At 36.5% G+C, this 23354-nt stretch overlaps 1 protein-coding gene across 3 annotated transcripts in view; it reads left to right on the top strand.

Moving 5' to 3' along the window:
* cfap74 (cilia and flagella associated protein 74) overlaps positions 1-23354 on the top strand; it is a 95440-nt gene that overhangs the window by 46912 nt on the left and 25174 nt on the right. For all 3 annotated transcript variants that reach the window (XM_062965698.1, XM_062965697.1, XM_062965699.1), the window contains exons 20-28: positions 412-585; positions 2627-2789; positions 7367-7485; positions 8926-9048; positions 9138-9259; positions 13175-13303; positions 20427-20514; positions 20647-20820; positions 22651-22784. In XM_062965698.1, the coding sequence (XP_062821768.1) occupies positions 412-585; positions 2627-2789; positions 7367-7485; positions 8926-9048; positions 9138-9259; positions 13175-13303; positions 20427-20514; positions 20647-20820; positions 22651-22784 (1226 nt within the window). The remainder of the gene's footprint in view (positions 1-411; positions 586-2626; positions 2790-7366; positions 7486-8925; positions 9049-9137; positions 9260-13174; positions 13304-20426; positions 20515-20646; positions 20821-22650; positions 22785-23354) is intronic.

Genomic DNA, 23354 nt, shown 5'->3' with positions numbered 1-23354 from the left:
ATAATAATAATAAATACATCACACAGTCCTAGACACTTGGGAAGTGTTCGACTTGTGATTTTGTGATACGAAATCCAGCATATCTATTTTGTTTGCCGTGTCACAATAAAATAATAATAACAATAATAATAATAATATGCATGAGGATGTGAGTGAACTACAACTTCTTCCTGGGTCATTCCCGCAAGCCACCTCTCTTGATGTGAGAGCCATCCTGGAAAATAGATAAATATATACTTTGACTTTTATTATAGACCTTCCTAACTGTTCAAAGTGTTAGATAATTTCTGTACTAAATTTCCCAAGAAGTGGGATTTCTGTATGACATTGCCTTTGGAGGTGGCTTGAAAGGGAAAAGGTTGACACAGATACACACATGAGCACCGCTCGTATTTTTTTTTCTCTCCCCAGCTCGCGCTAGATAAAGAGCTCATTGACTTTGGCGCTCTCGTGGTGGGAGAGACAATTTCACGCACCGTCACCTTGACAAACTCCGGCGCCCTGGGAACACGCTTCCGGCTCCGCAAATCGGCAGGCCCCGACGCCCCGAACAATGTGGTCGCTCCGTCTTCCTCGGAGAAAATGGTGAGCCTGCATCGATTTCCTTGGCTTCATGTAATAATAATAATAATAATAATAATAATAATAATAATAATAATAATAATAATAACTTTAACTTCCTGGGAGTTAGTTTCCCAAGGTCGATACCCTTCTCTGCAGTAGGGACCCATTTTAAATCCCATTATTATTATTATTATTATTATTATTATTATTATTATTATTATTATTATTACTATGCCACATCTCCATGCTGTGCCCTCCCGGGAGTTATAGTTTCCCAAGGTCCATACCCTTCTCTGCAGTAGGGACCCATTTTAAATCCCATTATTATTATTATTATTATTATTATTATTATTATTATTATGCCATGTCGCCATGCTGTGCCTTCCTTGGAGTTATAGTTTCCCAAGGTCCATACCCTTCTCTGCAGTAGGGACCCATTTTAAATCCCATTATTATTATTATTATTATTATTATTATTATTATTATTATGCCATGTCGCCATGCTGTGCCTTCCTTGGAGTTATAGTTTCTCAAGGTCCATACCCTTCTCTGCAGTAGGGACCCATTTTAAGTCCCATTATTATTATTATTATTATTATTATTATTATTATTATTATGCCATGTCGCCATGCTGTGCCTTCCTTGGAGTTATAGTTTCCCAAGGTCCATACCCTTCTCTGCAGTAGGGACCCATTTTAAGTCCCATTATTATTATTATTATTATTATTATTATTATTATTATTATTATGCCATGTCGCCATGCTGTGCCTTCCTTGGAGTTATAGTTTCCCAAGGTCCATACCCTTCTCTGCAGTAGGGACCCATTTTAAATTCCATCATTATTATTATTATTATTATTATTATTATTTTTATGCCATGTCGCCATGCTGTGCCCTCCCGGGTGTTATAGTTTCCCAAGGTCCATACCCTTCTCTGCATTACGGACCCATTTTAAATTCCATTATTATTATTATTATTTTATTATGACACAGCAAACAAGATGGACATGCTGGATTTCGTATCACAAAATCACAAGTCGAACACTTCCCAAGTGTCTAGGAATTGATTATTATTATTATTATTATTATTATTATGCCACATCTCCATACTATGCCTTCCTGGGAGTCATAGTGTCTCTGCAGTAGGGACCCATTTTAAATTCCATTATGATGATGATGATGATTATTATTATTATGCCATGTCTCCATGCTGTGCCTTCCTTGGAGTTATAGTTTTCCAAGGTCAATACCCTTCTCTGCAGTAGGGACCCATTTTAAATCCATTATTATTATTATTATTATTATTATTATTATTATTATTATTATTATTATTATTGTTGTTATCATTATTATGCCACATCTCCATACTATGCCTTCCTGGGAGTCATAGTTTCTGTATAGTAGGGACCCATTTTAAATCCTATTATTATTATTATTATTATTATTATTATTATTATTATTATGCCATGTCGCCATGCTGTGCCCTCCTGGGAGTTATAGTTTCCCAAGGTCCATATCTTTCTCCGGATGCCCAGATGTATTATTATTATTATTATTATTATTATGCCATGTCTCCATGCTGTGCCGTCCTGGGAGTTATAGTTTCCCAAGGTCCATACTCTTCTCTACAGTAGGGACCCATTTTAAATTATATTATTATTATTATTATTATTATTATTATTATTATGCCATGTTGCCATGCTGTGCCCTCCTTGGAGTTATAGTTTCCCAAGGTCCATATCCTTCTCCGGATGCCCAGATGTTTACCATCCTGTAGGAGGCTTCTCTCGTGTCCCCACATGGGAAGCTGGAGCTGACAGACGGGAGCTCACCCCACTCCCCGGATTTGAACCACCATCCTTTCAATCAGCAGTCCTGCCGGCACAAGGGTTTAACCCATTGCACTACCAGGGGCTTCACTTTCCTTATTGAATCGGGTAGAATCTGATTGAGGAGAGGTGGAACCTTAGGTTAAAAAGGCCTGTTTACAAACTGAATCCATCTGAAAATGATTGTAATTTGGCTGAATAAAGCAAACTATGTCCTATCCATCTTTTCCTTAGGTCTTTGACCTTATCATTGAAAGAACCAGCAGTGATAAAGGCAGCAACTATAGCCTGGGGGGCACCATTGTGGACAAAGAATCAGCCTCTCTTTCCCATTCCGAAGAGATTATCCAGCAGACCGTCGCTCCCTCCGAGAAGCTGATCCCGTTGTATAGCAACGGTATGGCCTGGCTTTACTTTATTTTATATCTCATCCTCTCATAGAGAGACTCAGAGCGGCACAATGTTCTCTGATGTTCACTGATAGAAATAGAAGAAGAAGTTGGAGAATGATTTCAGGGGAGGCAAAACGATTTCATTGGCATCTTTTAATTGACAAGTTCAAGTCAGTTCAGGCAACGTAGCATTGGAGTAAGAAGCTAGGCCTGCGTTCCTGGTCCATGTGTCAAATCAAACCTTTATTTTCGGGATTCAAGTATATGTTCTTGTGGGTATATTCATGATCAAGTTTTTCTAAGGATACCTTTTACTGTTCTTGTGATTTTTGGCTATTTCTGGTCTGTATTACCTTTGAGACATTTGGACTTGTGTTGGATTATTGCTTATTGCTAAACCCTTTTTGGATCTGCTTCTTCTTTCTCTATTCCTGAACTTTTCCTATACTTTTGATATATTTTTACAACAACCCACTTGCTTATATTCTTGTGTGGTGTTGTGATCATATTGGTTTCCAGGCCTGGGGTGCAACATCCTTGCGGAATTAGCCAAAAATTAAGTTATATATTTATTTTGTTACGTTGTTTTAATCCAGGGATTAAATCCTACTGTATATACTCGAGTATAAGCCTAGTTTTTCAGCCCTTTTTATATGTCTGAAAAAGCCCCCCTTGGCTTATACTCGGGTGAGGGTCCTGGTTGGCTTATATTTGGATCAGCTTATACTCGAGAATATATGGTACATTTATTATTTTTCTCTATTATTCTTGGTATTATCTATTGTTTCCAAATGCCGGCTGAGATCTTTTGGCATGGCACCCAGTGTGCCGATCACCACCGGGACCACCTGCACTGGTTTCTGCCAGAGTCTTTGAAATTCAATCTTGAGGTCCTGATAGCGGCTGAGTTTTTTCCTGTTTTTTTCGTCAATGCGACTGTCACCTGGGATGGTGACATCAATGATCTAAACGTTTTTCTTTTCCACAACCGTGATGTCTGGTGTGTTGTGTTCCAGAACTTTGTCAGTCTGGATTCGGAAGTCCCACAGTATCTTTGCGTGCTCATTTTCCAATACTTTTGCAGGTTTGTGATCCCACCAGTTCTTTGCTGCTGGGAGGTGGTACTTGAGGCATAAGTTACAGTGAATCATTTGGGCCACAGAGTTGTGCCTCTGTTTGTAGTCTGTCTGTGCAATTTTCTTACAGCAGCTGAGGATATGATCAATGGTTTCGTCGGTTTCCTTGCACAGTCTGCATTTTGGGTCATCAGCTGATTTTTCGATCTTGGCCTGAATGGCCTTTGTCCTGATGGCTTGCTCCTGGGCTGCAAGGACCAGGCCTTCTGTCTCCTTCTTCAGGGTCCCATTTGTGAGCCAGAGCCAGGTCTTCTCCTTATCAGCTTTTCCTTCAATTTTGTCAAGGAACTTTCCATGCAAGGTTTTGTTGTGCCAGCTGTCAGCTCTAGTTGGTAGTGCGGTTTTCTTGTATTATTATTATTATTATTATTATTATTATTATTATTATTATTAGTTCAGTGATCATTTGCTTTTCAAAGAAGGACGTTCTCAGCTCCTATGCCATAATATATATGCCCAAAAAATAATAAATTAGCACTTTATGTCAGAAAGAAAATCTGAATTTTCCTCCTGACTCCATTCTCCTCCTCTCCTCATGCGATTTGAAAGCCCACCTTCAAAAGAAAGAACCGTATGACACATTTATTTTTATAACCGGCAATTTCACAAAGGAAAGGCAAATTGCTAAGAATGATTTCCTCCCCGCCTCCTTTTTGGCTTTCAAACATTTGGCAGAAGGTGAGGCGAGAATGGAGCGATTTGACAAGGAAATCTTGGTTGGCATGTACGTTGCCCTGCCCAGTGCTGTTTTGAAACAAAGCCTTCTATATTTTGAGCCTTTTTTTACTTTGAATAAACGCGTATGAGAAAGAAATGTATGAAATATTGTACGTGAATATGCCATACATATGAATCTGACCAATACTTGCCTGGGAAGAAATCTCAGCTCTCTGAGGCTTTAGTCTCTTTTAAAGTCTCTCCAAAAGCACAAACTATCTGTAGCACCATCTCATTGACTCTATGGAAATGATAATGTACATTCACATACAATTTTTAGTGCAAGGATTAACATAAAATTGTATACACTAAGTTTTTTCAATGCTCAGGATTGTGTAAGTGGTGCTATTCCTGTGTCTTATTTATCGTGTCAGAAGTGAATTGATATATATATATATATACACACACACACACACTAGCTGTGCCCGGCCACGCATTGCTGTGGCAAAGTGGTGGTGGTATTGGTTAAAAATTGTTGTGTAATTTTTATTTGACGTTATTTGTATTTTTTTTATTAATTTTATTGTAAGTTATCTTATTATTTATTATATTTTATTATTTTCTTGTATTATTTTTAGTTATTTTCTATTATTATAGTATTTTGTTGTATTAATCTTTTAGTGTTATTTTTTAGTGTTTAATTATTTTTTAGTGTTTTTTATTATTTTTTATTGGGTTGCTAGGAGACCAAGTTGGAGGAGCTTAGCCTTCTAACTGGCAGAAATTTGATAAAAGCAATTATTCCTCTCTCTCTAATTAGGACTTTATTTTTCTTTTCTTTTTGTTGTATCAACCTAGAGCCGTGGATGATGGGTTGTGTTGTCAAATTTCAAGGTTGGGGGGCCTGTAGTTTTGTTGTTTTGTGGGTCGCCGTGATGCCATCACTCTTTTATATATATAGATTGTATATACATATAATATCGATAATAATATTATAATGAATATAATAGAATACTAATAATACAATATAATAATATTAATTATATATCATGTATTGCATGTAATATTACTAATACTGTTACAGTATAGTAATACAGTAGAGTCTCACTTATCCGACACTCGCTTATCCAACATTCTGGATTATCCAACGCATTTTTGTAGTCAATGTTTTCAATATATAGTGATATTTTGGTGCTAAATTCGTAAATACAGTAATTACTACATAGCATTACTGCGTATTGAACTACTGTATATACTCGAGTATAAGCCTAGTTTTTCATCCCTTTTTTTAAGACTGAAAAAGCCCCCCTCGGCTTATACTCGGGTGAGGGTCCTGGTTGGCTTATATTTGAGTCAGCTTATACTCGCGAATATATGGTACATTTATTATTTTTTTCTATTATTATTGGTATTATTACAATTATCATTTTTCTCTATTATTATTGCTACTATTACATTTATTTTACTCTCTTATTATTTATTAATACATTTATTATTTCACTCTGATCCCATTATTATTATTATTGCATTTATTATTTTACTCTGATCTCATTATTATTATTATTGCATTTATTATTTTACTCTATTTATTATTACATGTATTATTTTGGTATTATTACATTTATCATTTTTCTCTATTATTGTTGCTACTATTACATTTATTTTACCATATTATTATTTATTTATACATTTATTATTACACTCTGATCCTATTATTATTATTATTGCATTTATTATTTTACTCTATTTATTATTACATGTATTATTTTCCTGTATTTATTATGATTATTATTATTACATGTATTATTTTACTCTATTATTATTATTAGGATACATAAGCACATTTACATTGAAGAAGATGAGAATAATGATTGGATCAGAGTTGGACAGTCGTATCTTAAATTTGAGCTTTATGTAAATATTCAAAAACATTTAACCCATTGATGCCTCAATTAATGTAATTTTATTGGTATCTGTTTTTATTTCTGAAATTTACCACCCTCGGCTTATACTGGAGTCAATGTTTTCCCAGGTGCCTCGGCTTATATTCGAGTCGGCTTATACTCGAGTCTATACGGTACTTTTTCTGTCAAATTTGTTGTATAACATGATGTTTTGGATAAAAACAATTGGATAAAAACATAGTAGAAAGGGTTGGGCTGGATGGCCCTTAGGGGTCTCTCCAAACTCTTGTGCCTGTCCCCTGGGCTGAGTAGGTTGCTAGGAGACCAAGTGGGTGGAACTTAGCCTTGTAACTGGCAGCAATTGGATAAAAACAATTATTCCTCTCCCTCTAATTAGGACTGTATTTTTCTTTTCTTTTTGTTGTATGAACGTAGAGGCATGGATGAGGGGTTGTGCTGCCAAGTTTAGTATTTCTGGGATGTGTAGTTTTGTTGTTTTGTCCTAGGCCGAAATTTCATGACCCTTTTATATATATAGATATGGATATAATGTATTTTTAAGACAGCAAAGTTAAAAATTAGGCATTGTACTAGATTTACTTAATTTAACTTAAAGTCACTTAATTTTCTGTGTGCCCAAGAGGGAGTTTCTCATCTGGTATCAGCCATGGATTGAGGTTCTTGGTTTTAGCCTGCCACTTTTGGACTCTTGCTTGCTGAGATTTTCCTGTGAGGATCTCTGTGGATCTTAGGAAGCTGTTTCTTGATTTAACAGATTGGCATGCTGGCTGATATCCGAATGAATGAATTGAATGAGGAAAAATGAGAAAGCATGTCATATAAGCAGTTATTTACATTACGGATCTTCATTTGTCTACCTTCTAGAACAAATTCACGAAATGGTGTCTGATGTAAGTATAGTGGAAGAAAAGTCGCCAAGTTCACTGGACACGATCCCCCTGGAATACACAAGGGAAGACACAACGGAAATTACATTGGGCAAGGTAACACAACGGCAGAGAAACCGTATGTGTATCACTCTATTATTATTTATTATTGATTAGCGACATTTATATCCCGCCCTTCTCACCCCGAAGGGGACTCAGGGTGACTTGCAAGTCATATGTATATACAATATATTATATTATTAGCATAGCACAATATAAGCATTATATATTACTATATTGTACTATACCACTATATCGCAATATTATATATAAATAGTGCATTATTATTATTATATTGCATTACATTACAATATTATTATCAATATTATATGTACATACAATACATTATATCATTAGCATAGCACAATATAAACATTATATATTACTATACTGTACTATATCACTATATCGCAATATTATAATACTGTATAAATATATAATTATAATAGTGCATTATTATTATATTGTGTTACATAATAATATTATTATCAATATTATATGTACATACAATACATTATATCATTAGCATAGCACAATATAAGCATTATATATTGCTATATTGTACTATACCACCATATTGCAATATTATTAGTAATATCACATGTAATATAAATATACAATTATAATAGTGCATTATTATTATATTGTATTACATTATAATATTATTATCAATATTATATGTATATACAATATATTATATTATTAGTATAGCATAACATGAGTATTATATATTATTACTAGCTGTGCTAAGGCATAGTCTGGTGGTTAGGGATCCCTCTGGTTAGGAAGCAGCCTGGCTTGGAAGCTGTTAGGCTGTTCAGTGGTATTCAAGGTGGACAACGGAGGATCTCCTTGGTTAGGAAGCAGCCTGGCTTTACAGCTGAAAGGCTGTTCCATCATAGCAACATTTTTAAAAAGTGGTGTTAGGCTCCGCACACTGCTATGAGATCCTCTGGATAATGTAGTTGTTTCAGTTCCCGGGGAGCTTCTGCGCATGCGTAGTAAGCAATGGCGTGTTTTTTATAATTTGGACTTTATTTTTCTAGGGTTTTTTTATTGAAAGACATGGATTGGATGACTATGTCTTTTGTGGCCAAATTTGGTGTGATTTGGTCCAGTGGTTTTGTTGTTTACTTCGTGGGAAAAACTCACATTACATTTTTTTATATATAGATATTGTTATATTGACACAGGAGACATGGTGGAATGATGTCTTCTTGGCCCCCTTAAAATGTAGGGGAAAGGTTTCTGAATTGATACAGTATTCTTAAAATGTGTGAGAAAGGATCCTGAATTGATACAATATTCTTAAAATATTGGCAAAAGGATTCTGAATTGATACAGTATTTAAATGTGGGAGAAAGGATTCTGAATTGATACAATATTATTAAAATGTAGGAAAAAGGATGCAGACTAAAAACAAAAGTAATCGCAAGTGAACAATGCTAGGTTGTTGCCTGTAGGAAGTTGACCTTGTTGTTTTGTGTGGTCCTACAGGTTACAGAAGGTGATATTGGACCTTTTAGCTCTATCAAAATTCCAATTATTTTCACCCCGGCAGTTCCTGGGAGGGTGCAGACTGATTTTGAGATCACCTTTTACAATCCAGACTGCAAACCGGTAAGAGGTTAATATTATTATTCCCAAAGGACGGAGTTGCGTGTTTTGGGGTGACAGCTTTTGAGACCTTTGCCTCTTTGCCTCTTTAGTTACACTTCAGTGCCGTTGGTGTTTCTGTGGCCGTGCCAGTGTGGGTCCGCAATCCAGACATCGATCTCAAAATCTGCATCTATGACAGACTTTATCAGGACTGCATCGTCATTCAAAGCAGGTGAGCGACCTGGTAATGGAGCTGCTTCCAGGTTGTCCAAATAACCTTTTTCTAGTGCAGCTTAAATATATTTTACTTATAATAAAAGACCTGATGTGGTCTAGTTCGTTCTCTCTCTCTCTCTCTCTCTGTCTCAGTGTCTGTCTCTGTCTCAGTGTCTGTCTCTGTCTCAGTCTCTGTCTTTGTCTCTGTCTCTGTCTCAGTGTCAGTCTCTGTCTCAGTCTGTCTCGGTCTCAGTCTCGGTCTCTGTCTTAGTGTCTGTCTCTGTCTCAATGTCTGTCTCTGTCTCAGTGTCTGTCTCTGTCTCAGTCTCTGTCTCAGTCTCGGTCTCTGTCTTAGTGTCTGTCTCTGTCTCTGTCTGTCTCTGTCTCAGTGTCTGTCTCTGTCTCAGTCTCTGTCTTTGTCTCTGTCTCTGCCTCAGTGTCTGTCTCTGTCTCAGTCTGTCTCGGTCTCAGTCTCGGTCTGTCTTAGTGACTGTCTCTGTCTCAATATCTGTCTCTGTCTCAGTGTCTGTCTCTGTCTCAGTCTGTCTCAGTCTCGGTCTCAGTCTCGGTCTCTTTCTTAGTGTCTGTCTCTGTCTCAATATCTGTCTCTGTCTCAGTGTCTGTCTCTGTCTCAGTCTGTCTCAGTCTCGGTCTCAGTCTCGGTCTCTGTCTTAGTGACTGTCTCTGTCTCAATATCTGTCTCTGTCTCAATATCTGTCTCTGTCTCAGTGTCTGTCTCTGTCTCAGTCTGTCTCAGTCTCGGTCTCAGTCTCGGTCTCTGTCTTAGTGTCTGTCTCTGTCTCAATGTCTGTCTCTGTCTCAGTGTCTGTCTCTGTCTCAGTCTCGGTCTCAGTCTCGGTTTCTGTCTTAGTGTCTGTCTCTGTCTCTGTCTGTCTCTGTCTCAGTGTCTGTCTCTGTCTCAGTCTCTGTCTTTGTCTCTGTCTCTGCCTCAGTGTCTGTCTCTGTCTCAGTCTGTCTCGGTCTCAGTCTCGGTCTCTGTCTTAGTGACTGTCTCTGTCTCAATATCTGTCTCTGTCTCAGTGTCTGTCTCTGTCTCAGTCTGTCTCAGTCTCGGTCTCAGTCTCGGTCTCTGTCTTAGTGTCTGTCTCTGTCTCAGTGTCTGTCTCTGTCTCAGTCTGTCTCTGTCTCAATGTCTGTTTCTGTCTCAGTGTCTGTCTCTGTCTCAGTCTGTCTCAGTCTCAGTCTCGGTTTCTGTCTTAGTGTCTGTCTCTGTCTCAGTCTGTCTCTGTCTCAGTGTCTGTCTCTGTCTCTGTCTCAGTGTCTGTCTCTGTCTCAGTCCCAGTCTCTCTCAATCTCTCTCTCTCTCCCTCTCTCTCTCTCTCTCTCTGACACACACACACACACACACACAGCCTCTATTGGCATATAACAAAATCACATAAACCTAGAGCCGTGCATGATGAGTTGTGTTGTCAAATTTCGAGGTTGGGGGGCTTGTAGTTTTGTTGTTTTGTCCGCTGCCCTGATGCCATCACTCTTTTATATATATAGATATTGTACTATATATTATATTGTATTGTATTATATATTATCCACATATTATCATATTTAACAAAGAATGGTGAAGTGTTTCAACAGAAACGAAGTCACAAGAACAAAAACTCTTACAACGTTTCACATTTATATATCTCCCATCCAAAAGAGTTGGATCTTGCAGTTGCCAAAGGAATCAAAATGCAAAGAATAAATGATGGAATAGCATGGAATTAATGATGTGGTAGGGGAACAAGTTGTCTTTGCTGCAAGAGTCAAATTACGAAAGTCTAGTTGTTAAGAGTGATATATCTTGATTTAAAAGACCAATGGCTTGGAAAAAGAAACTTCGGTCACAATAAATAAATATTCAGAAGAATAAATGTTGTACACCATAGTTTGGTTACAGTGGGAAACATTTTCTCGTGTCTTAAAATGAGCTAACCAAAGTCTCTTTCTGACTGCTAGTTACTAACCCAGACTTTTCTTTCAAGTTAGATGTTGGCCGGCTATTTTTAACTCCTCTTGCTTTCTTTCTATTTTAATTTCTACTTAAATACGAGCAAATATTATCCATGTTCCTTTTATACCACTGCTGTTGGGAGGCATGCGGTCTCAACGGCTCACTCAAATTAGACACAACTGAGATTCTTCACAGTTGGGTGGAAATGAATAAAGCCGTTATCTCCAAAATTCAGCTTACAGATGTGACAAGTGTCGAATTATGTAAGAGATTTTCCTGGGTCTGGTGCAGGATTATTAGTACAGAGGCGGAATAACTTTTCTATCAGATCAATACGGGGTTTTTTTCTTCACTGCACAACCGAGGTTTTTTGGAGGAAATATGTTAAATTACTGACTTATACTCATCCATTTTGGCATTTTTGTTTCCTTCTAACTGTACTAAGCACCCTGTACAGGAAGCATCCTAGTAATAATGGTTTATATAGGATGCTTTTCTTGTCTTAATCAGTATATTTGTAATCTCTGGAACTATGCTCTTCAGCAGTAAAGTATACAATATACAATATAATATAAAGTAATCTATATATATAAAAGAGTGATGGAATCCTGGCGACCGCCAAAACAACAAAACTAAACACCCCACAACCTCGAAAATTGACAACACAACCCATCATCCATGCCTCTAGGTTGATACAATGAAAAGAAAAGAAAAATAAAGTCCTAATTAGAGGGAGAGGAATAATTGTTTTTATCCTATTGCTGCCAGTTAGAAGGCTAAGCTCCGCCCACTTGGTCTTCTAGCAACCCACTCAGCCCAGGGGACAGGCAGAGTTAGGCCTCACTTAGGCCTCTTCCACACTGCCTATAAAATACAGATTATCTGATTTTTACGGGATTAGATGGCAGTGTAGACTCAAGGCCCTTCCATACAGCTATATAACCCATATAATCTTATATTATCTGCTTTAACTGGATTATCTGGACTCCACACCTTTACCCTTGACCTTAACTACCACCAATTCCTCAATACTTTATTTCCCATACCACCATACTTCGCCACAGCAACGCGTGGCCGGGCACAGCTAGTATATAATATATAATATATTGTACATAATATTCATAATATTATAATTATATACATATAATATTGATAATAATATTATAATGAATATAATAGAATACTAATAATACAATATAATAATATTAATTTTATATCATCTATTACATGTAATATTATTAATAATGTTACAGTATAGTAATATATAATATACAGTAATATATAATATAACATTGTACATAATATTGATAATACTATAATATATTGTATATACATATAATATTGATAATATTATAATGAATACAATATAATATTATTAATAATAAAATATAATAATATTAATTATATATCATCTATTACATGTAATATTACTAATAATGTTACAGTATAGTAATATATACTATACAATATAGTAATATATAATATAATATAATTGTACATAATATTGATAATATTATAATATATTGTATATACATATAATATTGAGAATAATATTATAATGAATACAATATTATACTAATAATAATACAGTTTAATAATATTAATTATATATCATATATTACATGTAATATTACTAACAATATTACAGTATAGTAATATAATACAGTATAGTAATTTAATACTAATGCTCTGCTATGCTAATAATATAATACATTGTATGTACATATAATTTGTCACATTTTGTTTCTCTTTTAGGCTTGGCCCCATGTTAGCCGCCCCAAGTCCCTTCAGGGAGATGATGGCGAGATAGAAAAATAAATTATTATTATTATTATTATTATTATTATTATTATTATTATTATTCTATTCCAAGGGGAGCTGTGTCATATTACTTGATATATGTGCAGGAGATGATGGACTCTCTAGCCATAGCATACAGCATCCGGCCCACTCATGCTTTCCACATTTTTTCAGAGCCACGAGTGCCCTGCGCCTGAAGTTTGATGTTTGCAAGGAATTGGCCAACCACATGGAGCTGCTTCCAAAAACAGGCTACATTCAGGCACAGTCATCGTTCAGTGTACAGCTGAAGTTTCTGCCAAGGTAGATTTCTATTATCTCGTATATTTTAATATATGTATTTTAGAGCAAATTTTATCATGACCTGTTATTAGCTATGTTGGGATTCGCCTCAAGCCCTGAGGAGAGGTGGGTAAGAAATAATAATAATAATAAGAATAAGAATAATAATAATAATAATAATGCAATTAAGGCCAAGATTGAAAAATCAGCTGATGACCCAAAATGCAGACTGTGCAAGGAAGCTGACGAAACCATTGATCATCTCCTCAGCTGCTGTAAGAAAATTGCACAGACAGACTACAAACAGAGGCACAACTGTGTGGCCCAAATGATCCATTGGAACTTATGCCTCAAGTACCACCTCCCAGCAGCAAAGAACTGGTGGGATCACAAACCAGCAAAGGTCGTGGAAAATGAACACGCAAAGATACTGTGGGACTTCCGAATCCAGACTGACAAAGTTCTGGAACACAACACACCAGATATCACAGTTGTGGAAAAGAACAAGGTTTGGATAATTGATGTCGCCATCCCAGGTGACAGTCGCATTGATGAAAAACAACAGGAAAAACTCAGCCGCTATCAGGACCTCAAGATTGAACTTCAAAGACTCTGGCAGAAACCAGTGCAGGTGGTCCCGGTGGTGATGGGCACATTGGGTGCCGTGCCAAAAGATCTCAGCCGGCATTTGGAAACAATAGGCATTGACAAAATTACGATCTGCCAACTGCAAAAGGCCACCCTGCTGGGATCTGCGCGCATCATCCGAAAATACATCACACAGTCCTAGACACTTGGGAAGTGTTCGACTTGTGATTTTGTGATACGAAATCCAGCATATCGATCTTGTTTGCTGTGTCATACAACATCGTTGTGTCAATAATAATAATAATAATAATAATAATAATAATAATCTAGCATGTCTATCTTGTTTGCTGTGTCATACAATAAAATAGTAATAATAATATCATCCGAAAATACATCACACAGTATTGTGTGATGACTGGACTTAATGCCAGGGGGAAAAACCTTGATTGACACCATGGCTTATGCAACGTTTGAACCTGAATCCCTATTTGGCCATGGAAAGCCATTGGGTGATGTTGGGCAACTCACACCCTGTCAGAGGAAGGCGATGGCAAGTTCACACTGAAAATACTTCCCCGAGAAAATCTCACGGTGAGGGTCACTGGAGCAAGTCAAGCCTGAACTTTGCGTAAAAGCCAAGATGACTCAACGGTGTGTCATGTTTTTGACAGATCATGAGAAACATGACTCACTAGAAGAAAAATATATGCTTGGAAAGGTAGAAGGCAGACGATAGGATGACTTCGGAGGGCAGAAACAACCATTCTTCAATAGCAATATATGGGACTTCAGATAATATTTGTTACTAATCGCTCCCTTATGAAAAGATTGCATATATAATTTGGATATCTATATCTATATAAATGTAATGTGCATAATTAGGACCGAGTTAACAACAAAACCACTGGGCCAAATCACACCAAATTTGGCCACAATACTCATCACTTTCCAAGGAGTGGCCATAAAAAAAAACAGAGAGAGAGAAAACACCATACCCACATGTAGAAAGCGGCCAGGCTTTTAAGCTGCAAGACTATTCAGTGCAATTCAAGTTGGCCAAACAAGGATTCCCCTACAAAGGAAGCAGCCAGGCTTCAAAGCAGCTCTTTGGCTGAAGGTGTTACTCCAGCTCGCCAAACAAGGATTCCCCTAGTATAACACAGCCAGGCATTGAAGCTGCAAAGCTATTCAGTGCAATTCAACCAGACCAACAAAGGATTAACCTGGTAAAAGGCAGACAGGCTTTGAAACAGCGATACTACTCTGTACTATTGAAGCTGACCAACCAAAGATTCCAGTTATAGCAGACCAAAAAAATTCCCCTAGAATGCAAGTGTAATGAAGTGCGAATTTTTAGTTTACGGGTGTTATGTTTAATTGTGTGTTTGTGTTTTAAAAGGGTAAGTATTTCAGTTATTGCATCTCTGCACTCAGAAGTTGGTTGCCATGGAGAAGTAGGCAGAGCCAACTGCCGTTTTGTTGGAGAAGCGCAGAGTTTTTTAAAAAAGCAGTTAGTCTGTGCTCTGATGAGGCACAGGGAAGACTGATCCTAGGTCGAAGGGATCAGGGAGGCTCAATTGCTTATTTTGAGTCAGTTGAAAATAAGTTTGGTGACTTATTTAATGTAGTCTGTGTCCTGGTAAGGAACAGAGAATCTGTGATTGTATATCACAGGGTGACTGCGGTTTAAAAGCAGTAGAGAAAGAAGTGACATTTTAGGAAGTTTGAGTCACCTCATTCTAATATTGTAACTGTTAATCAAAGTGCCTGTAAGGAGAAAAGTTATTGTAACCACTAAGCTCTGTGCCTGAATAAACTTGTTATTGTTCCTCCAAACATCTAAGCCTACGTCGCCTATATTATAAACTGAGTTGTGTTACCATCTAAAGTAAGTAAGAAGGAAGTAAAACAAAATTTTTTTTCATCATCCAACTTTGTTGTTCAACCTCCCCTCCTTCCACCCCCTTTAACTGTTTCTGTTTTGTTAACCACTCCGAAGCTTATTTCGTGAGCCAGAACTGCCTTAATCGCATCAAATCTCCTTTTGAAGCTTTTCTCCATTTTTTTAAATTTAAAAAATGCAGATTAACACAGTTAATCCAAGCTGTATGCCTTTCTATCTATTAGACAAAAAGCGGTGCAGCGTTCCACAACATTGGAAGTTTTTGGACTGGATGTTGTCATAATAACTGGACAATTGTCTTTCGAGAGTGATTTAGTTGTGCTTTAGATGGCCCTCAAGGTCACGTCCCACATTAGTGTTCCTATTATTATTATTATTATTATTATTATTATTATTATTGTATGAAACAGCAAACAAGATAGATATGCTGGATTTCGTTTCACAGAATCACAAGTCGAACACTTCCCGAATGTCTAGGACTGTGTGATGTATTTTTTATTATTATTATTATTATTATTATTATTATTATTATTATTATTATTATTATTGTATGACACAGCAAACAAGATAGATATGCTGGATTTTGTTTCACAAAATCACAAGTCGAACACTTCCCAAGTGTCTAGGACTGTGTGATGTATTATTATTATGATGATGATGATGATGATGATTATTATTATTATTGTATTACACAGCAAACAAGATAGATATGCTGGATTTCGTATCACAAAACCACAAGTTGAACACTTCCCAAGTGTCTAGGACTGTGTGATTTATTATTATTATTATTATTATTATTATTATTATTATTATTATTATTATTATTTTATTGTATGACACATCAAACAAGATAGACAAAAATAAAATAATAAAATAATCTATAATATAATAATACAATAACAATAGTCTATACATCACACAGTCCTAGACACTTGGGAAGTGTTCGACGACGATTATTATTATTATTATTATTATTATTATTATTATTTGAAACACAACAAGATGAGTCCACAGCAGACACTCTGTTGGCTGTTGTATTGGATCACATTATTATTATTATTATTATTATTATTATTTGAAACACAACAAGATGAGTCCACAGCAGACCCTCTGCTGGCTGTTGTACTGGATCACATTATTATTATTATTATTATTATTATTATTATTATTATTATTATTATTTGAAACACAACAAGATGAGTCCACACCAGACAGTCTGTTGGCTGTCGTACTGGATCACATTATTATTATTATTATTATTATTATTATTATTTGAAACACAACAAGATGAGTCCGCAGCAGACACTCTGTTGGCTGTTGTACTGGATCACATTATTATTATTATTATTATTATTATTATTATTATTATTATTATTATTAGAAACACAAGAAGATGAGACCACAGCAGACACTCTGTTGGCTGTTGTATTGGATCACATTATTATTATTATTATTATTATTATTATTATTATTATTATTATTATTATTATATCTTCTTTTGCCTTTGGCAACACAGGGCCGAAACACATTTTGCCTCGCGCACAAACGCTTATAAAAAGGATTTCACACAAATCTATGAACTAGTTCAAATCCAGGCTATGAAATATATTAAAATTGCCAATTCCACTGTGGGAACAACAAAGCAGGACATTCAAGACTTCTTTCTGCCCTTGTTTCTTTGCCCGTAATTCTCATTAATGCTCCTGATAAGTGCTTTCGTTTTGCATGACTAAAGGGAGCTGATTACAAGGCCGGGGCCGGTATTTACCAGCATTTTAAGAAAGCATTAACTGATACGTTGCAAAAAAAATAATAATAATATTGCGCTATAAATGGGGCTTTTGAAAACTGCTCGGTAATCAGGATGTAAGCTTCCTCAACCCCAGCTGTGATCAGGACCACAGATGAGACCCATCTTGGGCAATCTGTTCTTTTGACATTGATGGTAATTAATTACCAGCTTCTCTGCTTCGGTATCAATGGGACGGATACAGAAAGGAGATAGTCTAAAAACTATCCCCCTCGGTCTGATTACGAGCCAAATTAGAACAAAGAGTGTATCATTTTCGGAGCTCTCTTTCTATTTTTAATATTTCCCTCCCACATCTCCGGAGAGGCAATGTTCGAAAGGCCCTGTGCCCACCCAAAATAATTATAAACACGTAAAGGCACGCTTTTCAAACTAAACGGCGAATAGATGAACCTCTAATAATAATAATAATAATAATAATAATAATAATTATTATTATTATTATTATTATTATTATTATTAATATATTAATATTATTAATGTGACTGTGTAATGTATATTAATAATAATATACATCACACAGTCCTAGACACTTGGGAAGTGTTCGACTTGTGATTTTGTGATACGAAATCCAGCATGTCTATCTTGTTTGCTGTGTCATACAATAAAATAATAATAATAATAATTTTATTTTTGTACCCCGCCACTATCTCCCCAGAGGGACTGAGGGCGGCTTACAGATATAAAACCAGCATACAGTAATATCAAATACAAAAACACACAAATAATAAGTCCCAAGGAACAATGTTTACCAAGTTGTTCTACCTTTTCCCAGAAAATCAGGGCTTCTTGAACTTTTTCCACTCGCAACTTCTTTTACTGTCATGATTTTAGAGTGTTTTTTTTAAAATACTGGGAACCACGAAGGTTGGCAGTGCGAATCCAGGGAGTGGGGTGAGCTCCCACCGTTAGGCCCAGCTCCTGCCAACCTAATAATAATAATAAGAAGAAGAAGAAGAAGAACATGCCCTGGCAGAATATGTCAAGCAAAGTGAAGAACCTGCTTTGATTGAAGTCAAAAATCAGAAACTCCTCAAAGCACAGCAGACAAAAAACCAGTACAAGGAAACCGCACTACAAACTAGAGCTGACAGCTGGCACAACAAAACATTGCATGGAAAGTTCCTTGACAAAAATGAAGGAAAAGCTGATAAGGAGAAGACCTGGCTCTGGCTCACGAATGGGACCCTGAAGAAGGAGACAGAAGGCCTGATCCTTGCAGCCCAGGAGCAAGACATCAGGACAAAGGCAATGAAGGCCAAGATCGAAAAATCAGCTGATGACCCAAAATGCAGACTGTGCAAGGAAACCGACGAAACCATGGATCATATCCTCAGCTGCTGTAAGAAAATTGCACAGACAGACTACAAACAGAGGCACAACTATGTGGCCCAAATGATTCATTGGAACTTATGCCTCAAGCACGACATCCCAGCAGTAAAGAACCGGTGGGATCACAAACCTGCAAAAGTATTGGAAAATGAGCACGCAAAGATCCTGTGGGACTTCCGAATCCAGACTGACAAAGTTCTGGAACACAACACACCAGACATCACAGTTGTGGAAAAGAAAAAGATTCGGATCATTGATGTCGCCATCCCAGGTGACAGTCGCATTGACGAAAAACAACAGGAAAAACTCAGCCGCTATCAGGACCTCAAGATTGAACTTCAAAGACTCTGGCAGAAACCAGTGCAGGTGGTCCCGGTGGTGATCGGCACATTGGGTGCCGTGCCAAAAGATCTCAGCCGGCATTTGGAAACAATAGACATTGACTAAATCACGATCTGCCAAGTGCAAAAGGCCACCCGACTGGGATCTGCACGCATCATCCGAAAATATATCACACAGTCCTAGACACTTGGGAAGTGTTCGACTTGTGATTTTGTGATACGAGATCCAGCATATCTATCTTGTTTGCTGTGTCATACAATAAAATAATATATTATTATTATTATTATTATTATTATTATTATTATTATTATTATTATCGGCATTATTCGCCGATACATCACACAGTCCTAGACACTTGGGAAGTGTCCGATATGTGATCCAATACAACAGCCAGCAGAGTGTCTGCTGTGGACTCATCTTGTTGTGTTTCTAATAATAATAATAATAATCATCATCATCATCATCATCATCATCATCATACATCGCACAGTCCTAAACACTTGGGAAGTGTTCAACTTGTGATTTTGTGATACGAAATCCAGCATATAGATCTCATTTTCTGTATCATGCTATGTCTTTGTGTCAATAATAATAATAATAATAATAATACAAATACTACTACTACTACTAATAATAATAATAATAATAATACACCACACAGTCCTAAACGCTTGGGAAGTGTTCGACTTGTGATTTTGTGATACGAAATTAATTACACTAAAATGTACACATTTCTATGTGGCTTGCTTGGGCAAATGTTCCTCCAGTAATTGTGTTTCATTTTGGGTTGCGGTGAGTTTTCTGGGCTGTATGGCCATGTTCCAGAAGCATTCTCTCCTGATGTTTCACCCACATCTATGGCAGAGGTGGTGAATGTTGGAATCTAGGCAAGTGGGGTTTATATGTCTGTAGGATGTCCAGGGTGGGAGAAAGAACTGTTGTCTGCTTGAAGCAAGTGTGAATGTTGCAATTGGTCACCTTGATTAGCATTGAATGGCCTCTCAGCTTCGAAGCCTGGCTGCTTCCTGCCTGGGGGATCCTTAGTTGGGAGGTGTTAGTTGCCCCTGGTTGTTTCTTTTTTATTTGTGCCAAGGGGACCTTCTTTGGTGCTCACTTGGCTGTTGGCCACAGGCAGTCTTTCAGAAGCTTGTCACAATCTTCTGTTTCAGGCAGTCTCTTCCAGAAGACGCCGGCAAATACTTTGACGAAAAAACAAGAGTCCTGGAATTCCCTGTGACCATAACAGTTTCAGAACAGGTCAGTGGTGCAAACCCTAACAGTCCAAAACACCTTGATAGAATGAGGATTTAAGTCTGATTCTGTTCCATCATATTCCATCTCTTTGATGCCCCCATTGTCTTACATTTATTTTTTATTTTATTTTTTCAGAGTAAGCCAGTTCAGTTTACTGTTCACGCAATTGTCACTACCTCCGATTTGGAAATCAACCCAGCCGAGGTCGATTTTGGATACTGCTCTATCTTCGAAGCTGTGCAGACAACCGTTACGCTAACCAATAAATCCATCCTTCCCCAGGAGTTTGGCTTTGTGGGCCTCCAGGAGGTAAATGACTGTTCCTCACATTCTAATAATAATAATAATAATAATAATAATAATAATAATAATAATAATAATAATAATAATAATAATAGTAATACATCACACAGTCCTAAACACTTGGGAAGTGTTCGACTTGTGATTTTGTGATACGAAATCCAGCATATCTATTTTGTTTGCTGTGTCATAATAAAATAATAATAATAATAATAATAATAATAATAATAATAATACATCACACAGTCCTAGACACTTGGGAAGTGTTTGACTTGTGATTTTGTGATATGAAATCCAGCATATCTATCTTGTTTGCTGTGTCATAATAAATAATAATAATAATAATAATAATAATAATAATACATCACACAGTCCTAGACACTTGGGAAGTGTTCGACTTGTGATTTTGTGATACGAAATCCAGCATATCTATTTTGTTTGCTGTGTCATAATAAAATAATAATAATAATAATAATAATACATCACACAGTCCTAGACACTTGGGAAGTGTTTGACTTGTGATTTTGTGATATGAAATCCAGCATGTCTATCTCGTTTGCTGTGTCATCCAATAATAATAATAATAATAATAATAATAATAATAATAATAATAATAATAATAATAATACATCACACAGTCCTAGACACTTGGGAAGTGTTCGACTTGTGATTTTGTGATACGAAATCCAGCATATCTATCTCGTTTGCTGTGTCATACAATAAAATAATAATAATAATAATAATAATAATAATAATAGTCCTAGACACTTGGGAAGTGTTCGATTTGTGATTTTGTGATACGAAATCCAGCTGTGACATAATAAAATAATAATAATAATAGTCCTAGACACTTGGGAAGTGTCCGATGTGTGATCCAATACAACAGGCAGCAGAGTGTCTGCTGTGGACTCATCTTGTTGTGTTTCAAATAATAATAATAATAATAATAATACGAAATCCAGCACGTCTATCTTGTTTGCTGTGTCATACAATAATAATAATAATAATAATAATAATAATAATGATGATGATGGGGTTGTTGTGTGTTTTCCGGGCTGCATGGCCATGTTCCAGAAGCATTCTCTCCTGACGTTTTGCCCACATCTATGGCAGGCATCTTCAGAGGTTGTGAAAGCCTTCGACAACACAACAATAATAATAATAATGGGGTTTCGAGGCCGGGATCACAGGGTTGTTGTGGTTTTCCAGGCTGTATGATTTTGTAATACAAAATCCAGCATATAGATCTCATTTGCTGTGTCATACTATGTCTTTGTGTCAATATGTAATAACAATAATAATAATAATAATAATAATAATAATAATTATATACCGCTCCATCTCCTCAAGAGGACTCTGTTTCCAGCATGTACAAAACAATCATTTGTCAAAACAACACATAACGGATCGAACAAAAAAACATAATAAACATAAAAACAATATCATAAAAACAGCAGTATTCTAGTCCAGTAAATTGTCTTTGGAGTTTCCAAATTTTTATGTGCCCAATTCTTATGACGATATAAACATTATAATTAATTGAAATACTGAATTCTGCAACTTGTATAAATTATGCAAACTCAACAATTGTGCCTAATCTTCCTCTCACCTCACAAAACATTTACAGAAATACCATATGTACTTTGAGTATAAGTCGACCCGAATATAAGCTTGAAAAACTCGTCTTATACTCGGGTATATACGGTAATAATTGACACCGATAACATGATTTACAAGTGTAATATTTTCCATGGATTTTGTAATATATCCATTGAAGTATGCTTTTAAGAATGTGTTCTTTAACACGTTTGTTTTCCTATTTTGTACGATTTTGGAAAGTTTGTCGAAGTCCAGCCCAACGATGGATTTGGCGTCCTCCTTCCCCTTGAAAGCTTGAGCCTGGACGTCATCTTCAAACCCAAGAAGGCAAAAGAATACTCTTTCCATCTGACTTGCAAAACTGAGATCAACAGGTATATGGGGAATTTCAGATTATCGGGGTTTTGGGAATTTAATATCAATGCCCAAGGTTTGTCTCATAGGTTCAGAAGCAACTCCCAAGGTTAGTAATTCATAGTAAAAATACTACACGAACTAGCTCTTGCATATTCAGAAGCCAAGTAAAAATTCAATATTATTGAAGACTTAAACAAGAAAATATAAACAAGAGATTAATTAGATTAAAGAGTAAAGGTTTCCCCCTGACCTAATGTCCAGTTGTGTCTGACTCTGGGAGTTGGTGCTCATCTCCATTTCTAAGCCGAAGAGCCGGCTTTGTCCGTAGACACCTCCAAGGTCATACAAACACACAGAGAGAAACCTGTTCAAACTGGTTCTCCAGCAGCAGGACAGCCACAGTTACAAACCAATCAGTTCTCCAGCAGCAGAACAGCCACAGTTACAAACCAATCAGTTCTCCAGAAGCAGAACAGCCACAGGTCCAAACCAATCAGTTCTCCAGCAGCAGAACAGCCACAGTTACAAACCAATCAGTTCTCCAGCAGCAGAACAGCCACAGTTACAAACCAATGAGGATCTCGGAC

The sequence above is a fragment of the Anolis carolinensis genome, unplaced genomic scaffold (genome assembly GCF_035594765.1).
Source record: "Anolis carolinensis isolate JA03-04 unplaced genomic scaffold, rAnoCar3.1.pri scaffold_15, whole genome shotgun sequence".
NCBI lineage: Eukaryota > Metazoa > Chordata > Lepidosauria > Squamata > Dactyloidae > Anolis > Anolis carolinensis.
Note: the sequence above shows the minus strand (reverse complement) of the source record. Positions and strands in the feature narration are given on the sequence as shown.